The sequence below is a fragment of the Parus major genome, chromosome 9 (assembly GCF_001522545.3).
Source record: "Parus major isolate Abel chromosome 9, Parus_major1.1, whole genome shotgun sequence".
NCBI classification, from domain to species: domain Eukaryota; kingdom Metazoa; phylum Chordata; class Aves; order Passeriformes; family Paridae; genus Parus; species Parus major.
In genome coordinates this window covers 20954149-20967086 of record NC_031778.1, presented here as the reverse complement: position 1 = coordinate 20967086, position 12938 = coordinate 20954149, and the positions used below count along the sequence as shown (strand labels likewise).

General features: G+C 44.7%; 2 protein-coding genes across 4 annotated transcripts; both read right to left on the bottom strand.

Moving 5' to 3' along the window:
* Positions 1 to 2574: 2574 nt before the first annotated feature.
* Positions 2575 to 4706, bottom strand: RPL22L1 (ribosomal protein L22 like 1). The gene is made up of 4 exons (XM_015638136.3): positions 4615 to 4706; positions 4237 to 4329; positions 3735 to 3856; positions 2575 to 2828 (listed from the first exon to the last, which is right to left on the bottom strand). The coding sequence occupies exons 1-4, from the start codon at positions 4621 to 4623 to the stop codon at positions 2684 to 2686; spliced, it is 369 nt and encodes a 122-aa protein (XP_015493622.1). The 5' UTR covers positions 4624 to 4706; the 3' UTR covers positions 2575 to 2683.
* Positions 2576 to 12679, bottom strand: EIF5A2 (eukaryotic translation initiation factor 5A2). Of its 3 annotated transcripts, XR_004498681.1 has the most exons (8): positions 12567 to 12678; positions 12146 to 12344; positions 10651 to 10755; positions 9018 to 9149; positions 5218 to 8759; positions 4237 to 4329; positions 3735 to 3923; positions 2576 to 2828 (listed from the first exon to the last, which is right to left on the bottom strand). XR_004498681.1 is itself a non-coding variant. In XM_033516669.1 (6 exons), the coding sequence occupies exons 2-5, from the start codon at positions 12308 to 12310 to the stop codon at positions 8700 to 8702; spliced, it is 462 nt and encodes a 153-aa protein (XP_033372560.1). In that variant the 5' UTR covers positions 12311 to 12344; positions 12567 to 12679; the 3' UTR covers positions 4938 to 5603; positions 8669 to 8699. The 3 variants fall into 3 exon arrangements, 2 of the variants coding, with proteins under 2 accessions (XP_033372560.1, XP_015493624.1); XM_033516669.1 differs by lacking the exons at positions 2576 to 2828; positions 3735 to 3923; positions 4237 to 4329 and having other exon boundaries at positions 4938 to 5603; positions 8669 to 8759; positions 12567 to 12679; XM_015638138.2 differs by lacking the exons at positions 2576 to 2828; positions 3735 to 3923; positions 4237 to 4329 and having other exon boundaries at positions 4940 to 8759.
* Positions 12680 to 12938: the final 259 nt, after the last annotated feature.

Sequence of the window (12938 nt, the reverse complement as noted above, 5' to 3'; positions counted from 1 at the left end):
CATGAACAAAACTGGTGATTGGCAAAGCAGGTACCTGTCTGAGTTATTGCCCACCTAAAATGAGAAACACTGACCTCTGGCTTTTAAAAAAGCCTTGCTTCAACTCTAATCTGGGTAATTTGTATAAATTTACATTTGAACAATAACAGGCTCTCTTTCCTGCCTGCCACCTGCATCACACCTGGCCACTTCAGCAGCAAAAACATGAAATTATGGAAGAATCACCATTTTTCTGAAGCTTTGCCTGGAGTGTCTCACCTGTAGACTCCAGCTAGTTTTCCCCATTAAACATGTAACAATCATATTGTAAAAGCTCCATTTACATTTAAAATCCCCTTTTGTGGTTTCTATGCCTAACATATATATGCACCATGACCTGATAAAAGTTTTACCTGCAGAAGAGCTGTAACAGCATCCACACTCAGGAGAGGAAGCTGTGGGTGTGCCCAGTGGAGCTTGGGCAGCAACACAGGGACAAAACAAAAATGCCTGGCTGGATCTAAAGGAAAATTTTACCAAATTTATTAAGTACTCTAGATCCAGAGTTATCAGAATTTTGTTTTTTTGAAGTTTAACAATATTTTCAAGCATTGGGAAAAGGAATTCCATCCTCATGCAGTTAAACTCAGGGAGTAATACAAACCTACAGGAGCACTTGGGCAGTTTTCCTCCAAAACCAGCTCTGAAATAAATTGCTTTTTCTTGCAATCCCAGGCATTGTTTTCCTCTGACTGGTGACAATCTGTGTCTGTTAGGCTGCACAACCACACACGTGGCTGCCAGCCTGCTTTGAAAGAGAGGATAACAAGGCAGCGTGATCCCATTAGCTCTGATTTTTGTTGGTATTTGTTCCATTTAATCACAACAGGTTTGTTGTGTCAGTGTGGTGTAAAGGATGTGTTGTCACATAAAAGCACAGCTCTGAAACACCAGGTGGGGCTGGGTTTTGAAATGGAGCTGTTAAGTCAGGCCCTTTGCTTAACTTCATGCAGCAAACAGGTTAGTTTTAGAAATACTTGCAATTTTACCATGAGAAACGTGGCTTGCTCAACACAGCATTAATTACTGGTAAACGTTTTTTAACAGCATTAGCGATCTCTGGGATTTTCAGAAAAAGAAGAAAACTAGCCTTAAATGTTGTTTCACCACTGCCTGGTTTTCCTGCAATGGGAAAATCCAAGGCAGCACTACCCAGTGCCCCAGACTGGGGCAGGACTTGTGATGCTTTATTTTCACTGGAGCATATGAAGTCCAACACATCCTGTCTTGCAGCCAGTTACACACACTGCTCATATCCTTTTGCTGCCTCTGATCAGCAAAATTAACCAACCAGTGAGGCAGACACAGCACAAGTAGCTGTTACTCCACTGCTGCTTCTTCTCCTCTGCCTGGGCCAGGAACAGCTGCTCAAACACACTGGAAAATAACAAATGATACCCAAAAAGCTGTTGACAAAATTAATTTCCCCTTCTGCAATTCTTATTTAGATCTAGGTAGCAAAATTTGGTAGCATTTGACTGTAATGCATTGTTTTGTGCTTTATCAAGTCTCTAAATTCTCTCAGAGGTATTCCAGCAAAAACAATGCTGATGTAATAAAAAAAAATTAAAAATTATCAGGAGATCAAACAATTTCGTGGGCACACTTCAGCCTCAACTACTAGAATTGTTCAAGCACAAAGTTCAGTATCAGTCTAGAGGCATCCCTGGTTTATGATACTGAATAAATATGGCATTATTTATACCAAAGTTCACCAGCACACTGGAACTTGAGTAATTATTCTGATTAATCACAGAGGATACTACATGGCACTGAAATTCATCTACATACAAGTTACTCCAAGTGCAGTCTCACAAATACTCTTTTCATCAAGAAAACCTAAATCTCTCTTGATACTGTATGAAGAACTAGTTCATAGTTATGAATTTGTTTCAGTGAAGAACTCCCCACTTGTACTAGAGAAATACCCATTTTAAAGAAATAATCCCAGAAATCAAATGCAAGAACTGTAATATATATCATAAAAGGAGAAACATCTGTATAGATTTTATGGGATTCAAGCACTGACAATCTTGAAGGACATTTCAGTCCTTTTATTAAGATGTTTTAGCTGGTTGTTGGTAATCAGGTTTGTCTCCACCTCCTTATTTATCCATCTAATATAACGTATCAAATCTTTGTTGTCCTCCAGTTCAACTTGTGGTTATATCACAACCAACTAGAGTGAGGAAAATCACAGAAAAAAAATATTTACCGTCTGCAAGCCTATTTTTAACTAAAATAACTAGAAGTAAACTTGTATTAAATATTTTGCCTTTGCCTTCACATAAATTCACAGGAGGAGCTGGTAATTTCAGTCACAAGCTGTACAACTATTTGTACCAATACAATTTAAAATTGATTAAACTGTCCTACACACGTATGGGACAAAGAGCTCAGTTTTTTCCTACTGGGACTTTCACCGGTGCCAACTGAACAGCAGATTCCTGGCAGTGGAAGGGAAACTGCAAATCAAACAATTCCTGTGCCATTTTCCAATCAGAATTTAAGAAAAATACCAGAAAACCAACCATGCTCTGTCCAACAGGGTACAAAATCTTTATTCACCAATAAGTTAAAGTGTTCTTATAAATAGATGTTCTAGTCTTTTGTACTCTGCACTGAGCATAAAACCAAGGTTCAGTTATTCCTCAGACTCTGACCCCTCTTCATCCTGGCTGATCTGGAAGTAGCGCAGCTCGTACGTCTCCTTGTCGGACGCCACGACGCGGAGCCAGTCCCGCAGGTTGTTCTTCTTGAGGTACTTCTTGGTGAGGTATTTCAGGTACCTGAAAACCAGGAATTTCACATTAGAAGCTTCTCACTGGACAAGCCCTGCTGCTGCCTGCACTCCACCCAAGACAATGTCACAAGCAGGGTAATACCACAGTAATTATACCCAGAAATAGAATATTTTCACTATAGCAGGCAATAAAAGCATATTTTCACTACAGATATGTAGAAATTCATTATTCATTTGACTACACAGTAAAATTCCAGGAACCAGAAAGCATTGGTAACTGGTTCTAAACCTAGGTCCAACATAACAGATTCTCCTGCACTTGTATCAGCAAACAAAGTGGGGATGTAGGGAAGGATCTGTACCTCTCATCAGTGCACTCAGCTCTTGTGTATCCTAACAAACTGATCAGTTTAAGACTTCATTTGGCTTGAAGGGTTTGTTTGCAACAACCCACATCATGCACACATTCATTATAATACAACCAATTAAATAATCAAACAGCCACCCGTGACATTAATTCAGTGTTATTTTAAAGGTCCATCTCCCCCTGATACTCTTCTTAGGGCCTATATAAAGTATCTCTATTAATATGCTTAGAGTCAACATTAATTAGCAATCAAGCCTTGAGTTTTAAAAAGCGATTTTTAAATATCTGATATAATAAATCTGTTTTAATTACATGTTTCACTAATATTTACAAGTGCTATGAAGGTTAAGAGCTAACACCTCTCCAAGTATCAGAAGTGCACTAATTGGAATTCACTTTGCAGGCAGGAACTGAATATTAATGGGCGTTTATGGGACATGGTTTAGTGGTGGATTTGTCAGTGTCAGGTTTATGGCTGGACTTGATGATCATGAAGATCTTTCCCAAGCTAAATGACTCTGGTTTTATGTTCAACATGCCACAGTTCAAACCCCAGAAACACAACAGAAGGACACCCACACAAACCTTTTAGAAAACTGCTTCTCAGATGTCACTGTGATCTTGTTCTTCAGACGTTCAATGTGAACGGTATTGCCCAAGTTTCCAGTTTTCCCATTGACCTTAACCTTCTCCTTTAGGAATTGTTCCTGTTTCAACATTAAAGAAATAGAACACTAGGGAATGGCACCCTAGGTATGAACTAGGGAAGGGACCCTAGTCAGGAAGCAACATTAAAAACCACCATTTACTTATGTTCTGACAGAAAGTATTTAGAGTGCAAAAATACTTCATAGCATGTAATTATAAAAAATCACCCCCACGCTAAAACAGGAATTAATTTAAAAGAGTTCTATTCATGGACGGGTATGAAGCATGCTATAAAACAATTTTTTTTTTTTAATGACACTATTTTAAAGTACAGCTGATGATTTAACTCATTTAGAATGTAGCTTTTCAACTGCACCTCAGTTACTGCACTAAGGCTTTTATTATACTGTGCGTCATAAGTATGAGCAAAACCACTTACAAAATTCCCGGAATCAAAGATTCCATCTTCCACAGGATGGGTCAAGTCAAGGCAAAACTTCCAGGTTGACTTTTTGGATTTTCGATCCTTTTGCTGAAACACCAAAGAATTCCTCACCATTAACAAACCGCGCCATAAAAAACTTTTACCCGACCCAAGGGGTGGACACACAGGGCAGCGGGAGCGCCACCTCCCGGCCAGCGCGGCTCACTGCAGCCGGCTCAGCACGGCCCGACACGGCCGCGTCCCACACGAAGCGCTCTCGGGAAAGCCCCGCTCGCAGCGGCCCGGCCCACGGCTCCTCACCCGGCCCACGGCTCCTCACCCGGCCCACGGCTCCTCACCCGGCCGGCCCCGCCGCCTCCCACCCGCTCTCACCGGCGCCATGGCTCCCACAGAAAGGAAGTGCGGTCGGCCACGCCGCGCTTTTATAGCAGCGGCGGTGACGTCACCGCGCCGACGCGCGGGGCACGCCGGGAGGCGCCGGCGCTCCCGGGAAGATGGCGGCCCCAGGAAGGGAATTCCGTGTGGAATTTCCCGGCGTTGTTCCCCCGGGAGGGGAAGCGGCCGCACGCCTTCCTCTTCATCTTCCTCTTCCCCCCAGCACGAACCGCAACCGCCCTTCCCCCCCCGCCCTGCAAGTGGCTGCGAAGCCCCCTTGGCAGCCCCACCGCGCTCCCGTAACTGTAACCAGTACAATCTCCCCACAGCACTGACACCTTTATTGTTTCTGGAGCAAAACACACACACACATACAAATCTTTCCCCTGATCGTTTCCACGGTGTTGAGAACAGTAACAGAGCTTCCCAAACAGACACCGGAGCTGCTGCGGCGCCCGGCTCACAGGGTGGGTTCATAAAAGCCGTGGAGCTCCGGGAGCAGCAGCAGCAGCCGGGTTCGCTTACAACACACAGCACAGGACAAAAGGGGTTCTGCGATACAGCAAAGCACAGCAAACATTTCCTCGGAGTTCAACAAACCAAGTCACTCCCGGATGCCAAACACTGCAGGGCCACAGTGCAGGTGCTGGAGAGCCTCCGACCACCTCGTGCTGAGCTGCCGATCGCTCCAGGATCCGCGCCTTCTGTAACATTCCCAGCAGGTACTCGAGATATCCTGAACAAGGTCTCTTTATAGCCTGAAGTCTACTGTAACAAACTACGTTCTAATTACTCAACCGAAAAAAAAAATAAAAATAAAATAGTGGGATTTATTGAATTTTGAATTCTTGTGAGACTGACCTGCAGTAACCATAAGAGTTAGAACTGTCAACAAACTTGACTTCTTTACAGATTATGTAAAATTATCTGTATTGTGAAACTACAGACCGTGCACCGTTTCTGGGTACACTTCGGATTAGAAAAACCTGCAAGAGAAACAATGAACTTCAGCTTAAAAAAAACAGCCCTGAGAACATGGCTCAACCAGCAAGAGCCCAGTTGAAAAACCACCATTATAAGCAAAAATTAGAAGGATCTGTTGAATTCTTAAAGTATTATTTGCCAACATTTGAGGCAGGAAACACTGCAGTCTTTCCAATTGTGTGAAGTAGTAAGAGAAACTCAATGAACAGGAGTCATAAAAAACCATGTTATCTGGAGTGGAAATACCTCTCACCACCTCCCCTGTGTTCACAGGCTTTACTCTAAGCAATTGCCATCAGCTATAAGTAGTTTATGGTTTTGACACAATTTAAGTGTTAAGACAGTAATACAGAACAAATACACCGGTAAGATTTGTTTTAAAGTAAAGCTATGAAAGGAGAACTTCCCTAAGCACTTGGTTATGGATATTAAAAATACACATCTCTATGGACTACTGATCACAAAGTTTGTTGCAACGATTCTGACAGAAAACTGAAGCGTCTTACTTTGGAGAAAAAAAAAAAAGCCTCAAATACATGTTTTAATTTAGAAGCAACTTTTAACCTTACTGAAACTTGGAGATTATGCTTTAAGACATGCTTATGTACCTATGGGAAACTTCATGCATGATGCTCTGCACTTCCATGGTGCCTGAAGTGCTTCACAAAGACAACTAAGTATATAAGAACAAACCTATAATGAAGTACTTAATCATTTAAATCTTGCAGAACTGAAGGTTGCAATAGAAGGACATCTGAAAGTCCCGAGAAGGACTCTTCCAGCAAGCTGGAGGTCATGAAACCTCTATCTTTAGATTGCTGTAGTACCTGAAAACTCCAGTCAGGCCAGGACTCCACTTGTAGGATCAGGGCTTAATCCAGCCCTGGTCCCAGAGAGCTTAGTCCAAGTAACTGCTCAGATTGTGGGCCAGTGACATCGAGTACCTGTCTTCCAAAAAGGTTTTAGAGGACAGACAGGAACCTGAAAATAGACTAAAGCACTACCAGAGCAGGGACAAATTCAAGTCTTGTAGTTCTCAAGCGTATTGGAAGTATTTGTACTATGGTGATAGAACTTGCATTAGTTTGGTGTAGCAACCTGTGACTTCCCATGTGACACCACACAGCTCAGCTTGCTGTCAGCATCATCAGCAATGGTTACAGACACCTCCAAAGCCAACAAAGCCTGACTTCCAGGTACCAGCTTGATGGAGAGGCAGAAGGGAGCACAGTGCGGACTAGCCCGAACTATTCCACATCCACTTCAGAGCTATTCTGGAAGCATTTCAAGCTAGAGCCTCTTTTCAAAGCACTTTTGCCATTTCAGTCAAGGTGCTATTTTTAGAGTTCACCTGCAACACGTTTTGTGCTAGGCAAGAGCGTGTGGGCAGGTCCTACCTCTGCTAGGTGTCCCAGGTAGCTGTGCTTCATTACCAGAGTGTATTTATTGCTGTCTTTACCTTCACTGGTACTGCTCTCCCTGGTGTGGGAACAACACATGCTTTTGCCACCTGCATAACCCCTCCAAGGTTTGCTAAGCCCTGCCCCAGTGTGACCAAGGGCAGCTCATGACAGTTGCCACGAGCCTTCTGGAGACTAGAGAGTAGAAACTATGAAGCTGAAAACATTTTAAGCAGTTAAGAGCAGCATGAAGTCCAACTCTGGCTGCCAAGTAGTGTGAATTGTGCGTGCTGTCCGGGGCAGCTTCTGTGTCATCCTCCATCAGCCACTGAGCATTAAGGCAAGTTCATGAAACAATTTATCAGCTGTGAAGAAAGGTCTGAGCCGTGGACTAAGGAAGTTTCCCCACTCATGAAGAGTCACCAAGTCTTTGAATTCAAGCTGAATGCCTTACACAGGAGCAGGCTAATTATCCTTCCATAACTATTGCTGTGAAGCCTTGTTAAGCTACTAAATAGTTAAGAGGCATGCATGTGTGTTACTATGACTCAGAACTCCCCAGGACAGGAGCCAGCTTCCCTAACTAGGTAGCAAGTTATTTACTTTTATAGTGAAGCCATGGTTGTTCGGCATCGTCTGTCAAGTTTATGTCTTGAAAATACAACAGTTTTATTTTTTTTTAAAAAAGAATCACATGCATTTAGTTTAGGCTCAATGCTACAGTTTGTCCCACTTTCTGAAAAACGTGTGGTCCCTGTGCTACAAAAATATGGTCTGAACCTGAAGGTTAAAACCTAAAGCTGGAAGCACTGCAACAGATTCCCATGAGTTTGTCACCCTTTTATAGTTAAGATAAATATAATAAAGGAAAGCAATTGAACTGCATTTTTCTATTTTATTTTTCAAGTCTGACAAAGGCCTCGAGTGAAAGTCTATAGCTTTAACATCCATTCTCACCTTTGTGTCCCCTTGACCTATCTATGTCTTATCTACTCAATATTCCAACGGCCTGCCTAAACCACAGGTAGGCTTTTTTTTTAAACCATTTTATCGTTACAATAAGCCAACAAGTTGGCAAAGAAGAAAACAGAGGTAATACAGTTTAGTTGCACATGGCCACTGGGGCTTGGTCAAGCCAGCTGGCATTTCTGATCACTTGAGTTTCTTGGTCTAAAACTTGTGATTGGCACCTACAGTTCTGCAAGAGTCCCAATCCACAAAGTACTTAAGCTTTAAAAAAAGGAAAGAAAAAAAAAAAGCTACTTTTATTGTCAGTTCTACCTAAAGATGTCAAGAAAAATACTATTTGTGCTCTAGGTCACTTTATAATCCTAGATATCTACCAGCTTATCTAAAAGCCCCTGAATACTGTATTTTGTCTGTTCATACAGACAAACACTGTTTTGCTCAAGCAAATAAAAATATATCCACTAGTAACACCTGATTGGTTTCTTAGATCCATAGCTGAAACCCACAGGAATGTTAAAATAGTTACAATTAAGGAATTAAAATCTCAGTGATTTTGAAAACTGCCAGTTAGCCTGCAACACTAATCCAGAATCCAGCACTGCTTTTTAACAATTCAAAAAGGAAATGAGGTTGCTTGTGAAGGCCAGAGCTTTGGTGACAATAAGGACCAAATTTATAGATCTGTGGTTTGTCCAGACCTGAGCAGTTGCCCGAGCCTGGCAATCTTCTTTACTTGCAAGGCTTTATGGCTACAGCACATTCTTCATTCATTGCACTTATGACAGATATCTGGAAGAGAAGACACAGAGGTGAGCTCCAGCCCAGGAAGTGCTCCTAAGAAGTTACAAACTTTCCCATTTTAATATCTATCCCAGCCCTTTTGAGTGCTCCAATGCACACATCCTCTTACATCTCAAAGACCAATCCCCACCCCTCAAACACACTCTTCAGAAAGAGATATGGGTGGTCAATATCAGAGTAAGACTTCTTCACTGTATCATCCAGTGGGATTAACCATAACTGTTCATGCCTGCCCTCCCTACTTACCTGCACATCTTCATTGGCATTGAATTTTCCTTCTATTTCTTTGCCAAGATCCCCTTCTGGCAGCTTTAGATCCTCACGAACTTCACCACTTTCTGTCAGCAGGGAGAGATACCCATCCTGAATGCCTATCAGCTGCAAAGAGAAGTTCATTTTTAGAAGTTTATCTTCAGCACTCACCAGCAGTAGTAGCTTAATGTAAGCAGAAGGCAGTGAACTCTACCTGCTAAAATAAGTCTTTAGTACTCTGTAACCATTAAGAACCTTATTTAAATCCATTTTTAACAAAAGTTCAGTGGGCTGAGAGTTAAGGCAACTGTAGCAAAAGGTATTCTGCTATCAAGAACCAACAGAATTCTGCTGGTTACTTCCTAGTAGGTGGGACATTAAAAACCCCATCTGTGTGATTTAGGAAATGTGGTGTTTCCAGGTCAGTGGTTCAGCTTTCTTCATTGGTGAATTAGAAACAATACCTGGAATGGAGTTAAGTCAACAGCACTGCTTGTATAAAATGCACAAAATACACAACAGTGTAACTACACACTTCTATACCTGCATCTATACAGTGAGATAGTATCATTTACATTAAACACTAATAAATTAGGGAACATCCACCAAGCCCTAGACCACTTTTGTAAGGCTGTTTTCAGCCTAACCAAAAGCCTGGGCTAAGGGGAATGGCTATTTTGATAGAGCAGGCTGGGGAACTTGGAACACATAACAGTAAATCAAAAAAAAAATTCGAAGCCCAGAACAATAGAGAAAGACCATCAAGGTAACACTAAGAACTTCTTGGAAGGCTTGAACCCTAGAACAGGCTGGTCACACTTTATTCCAACAGCATCAGATGTCCTAAAAACACTAAAGACTGTTCAAAACATTGAACTTGGCCTTTGTCAAGCAATTGCAGCTTTCCAGATGATGTGGATGTGTCAGTTCCTGATTAGAACTATTCCCAATGCAATGAGAAGACAGCAAACAAGTTACAACTCAGCCTGAACTGTGCTTTTAAAAACTCGCTAACCATAATCACAGGACATTAGAGAGAAGTTGCTCTCTTCATACATTTCATTGCAGAGCTCAGGAGCTTCAAAACTATTTGATGTCATCTAAAGCCACTTTACCCACAAGAAGCAGAAAACACTTTGGCAAGTAATAATTGGTATCAGATACAGTAAGGACTGTTTTGGTGATTCATCTACCCCATGTAAGAGTGAAACTATAAATGACAATTTATGCTTAGACTCAAATTTAGTTATTATTAGATCTTGATTCTCCCTTTGGCTAATATTAACTTACAGCAGGGAAAACCTCTCTCCATATTCTAAAGGATGCCAGTACCACAAAAAATCCAGAAGTGGCCTTATAACAATAGCTAGAAAAATCATGGCATAAATTATGTCTATTACCAGTCATGCTTAAAGACTGCTACTCTGACCTGAGGTTGTTTATACACTAAGGAGCTCTCTCTTCATCAGTGAGTTTTAACAATTCAGTAGATGCTATGAGTTCAGCTGTGTCATGTCCAGACAGGCAAGTCCCATTAATTCTGATTTTACTGAGAGGCAAATTTAGAGATGAAGAGAGTTTATGTGTGGTGCTGAGAGTATAAAACCTTATATGACTGTTAACTCACCTGGTAATCATTCCTCTTGATATTTGGAACATCCATGTTATGAGTTGATGGGCAAATATCTTCATATTTTTTACCAGTGAAGATATCAATACCAACCAAATGGACCTGTAAGAGTAGAAAAATAGCTTCAGTTACTGTTGGTCCTGGAGAAGATGTTATTACCATCAGTATTGCTGGTTCTACTCAACTCCTATGAGATCACATGCAATCCCAGATCTTGCCTCAACCCTTTGCTTGTGGTATGAAAACATCCCTCACACTGAGAGGGGCCTCTCGCTCCCTTCCACAGCACACTACAGAAACCCTACATGAGAACAAGACCAGCCACTGTTATCTTCCACTGCCTTCTGTAGATTTACAGCAGCAAGCTAAGAGTTCACAGTGGTTAAGAACATGTTTATTTTAAGATCTAGCTGCTCTAAGAAACAGACAGTTAAGGGGAAAATAGATGGTCATGCACAGAGATCCCAGCAGCTCCCACCTCCCTTTATGCCAGCTGCACTGCTTGCTGCAGCTAGAGCTCAGATGACCAGTTTAACCAGTTCTTCTCAGGTCCTTTTCCTCTCATTTCTGTATTTAAGAAATTTGGATCTGTCTATTAAAAAAAGCCATTAAAAAAAGGGGAAGGAGAAAGGAAAAACCTAGGAATAGCCTGACTTACTCTAGCTTGGACAAACCCCAAATACTCTACTCCCCTACACATATTGTACAAGGTCGTGGCAACTTACATATCTCCTTACTCTGTGCTTGTAACAGATCTGTCTCTAAACTCTGATACACCCACCCCAAAGTGTGGCTGAATGAATGAATGAAGAGGGATTTCAGCCTTGCTCCAAGCTGTGGACAGCTGCATGAGCCAACTGTTTGGGCAGCAGGGCTGCAGCCAGAGACAGTGGCTAAGAACATCCCTGCTGGGACACGGCCACTCCTCTCTCAGTGCTGGAATAAGGAAGGAGCTGCGAGGCACAGGCAGCAGAACAGGGCCAAGGCAGACCCACAGAGAACCAACGAGTGTCCGCCGAGCTCTGGGTTATGTAACACAGCACGGGCACTCCTGGTCTAACACCGCAATAGTAAAAGTCTGCCGGCACGGGCAGACACAGAAGTGCTCTGGTGGGTAGTGACAGCACAACCCAACCACGCCCTAGTGATTTCATCAGCCCCCCTTCCAGAACTTACTCTACCCCCGCTACAGAAACTGGTCTTGTCATTATGAGTGTTAAACTTTTCTTTTTTTTTTTTTAAAAAAAGCGTTAACGAGTAAAAGTTGGGAGAACAAACCAACCACCCCCCCACCCCCCCCGTTTCTCAATCCTTCCTGCTTTACAGGACTGCAACCCCTCGAGCCAGCTCTGGAGTGATGAGACATCGCTTCGAGAAAGGCAAAGGCGGGACGCAGAGCCAAATGAAACGCTACACCCTTCCCTGCCGGCCAGCCGGGAGCCGCAGGAGCGCACACTGCGGGCTGTGCGACAGCCGGGCCGGCAGCGCTCACCTTGGCGTGGCCGTGCTTGCCAGTCTTGGAGGTGGACATTTCCACGATCTTGCAGGGACGCCCCTTGAGCACCACGAAGCCGTTCTTGCGCAGCGCCGAGCACTGCATGGGGTAGGTGGAGGAGGCGCCGGCATCGCCCGTGGTGAAGTCGAGCTCGTCGGCCATGGCGGTGAGAGGGGGAGGACTGGCGGCGGGGGGGCTGCGCGACAACGAGAGAGGATCGGCTCGGAGCCCCGGCGGCGGGAGGGGGAGAAGGGGACGGACAGGGACCCAACCATCCACCGCGGGGAGCGCGGACCGGGCCCCCCCACCCCGCACACGTGCGCGGCGGGCGGGACCCGCCACGTGCCGCGGGCCCCCGGCCTCCCGCCCCCGGGCCTGCTTCGCCCCCCTTCCTTCCCGTCCCCGCGGCCCCTGTTACCTTGCGAGGAGGATCGGGGGATGCCGGGGGTCGCGGCGGTCCCGGGAGAGCGGGGCGGGAGCGGCGGGTGCGGCGCACTCGCGCCCGACACCACTGCGGCGGCCGGCGGGAAGGGGCGGCGCGGGCAGCGCGCGCACGGCCCGGCCCCGCCCCTCACTTCCGCCTCCGCTCATTGGCCCGCGGCCATTCCGTGGGGGGCGTGGCCTTTCAGCCCCTCCCCCGAACCACGTGCCGGCGGCGCTCCCCGTGCCCGCCCACTCGCGCGCTCTGGCCACGCCCCCTCCCCGCGCCCGCGGGAGCCGGGCGAGCTCAGGGCGTTGCGGAGGCGGCGCTCCTCAGCCGCCAGGCGGCGCCGCGCACCGCCGCCTCCCC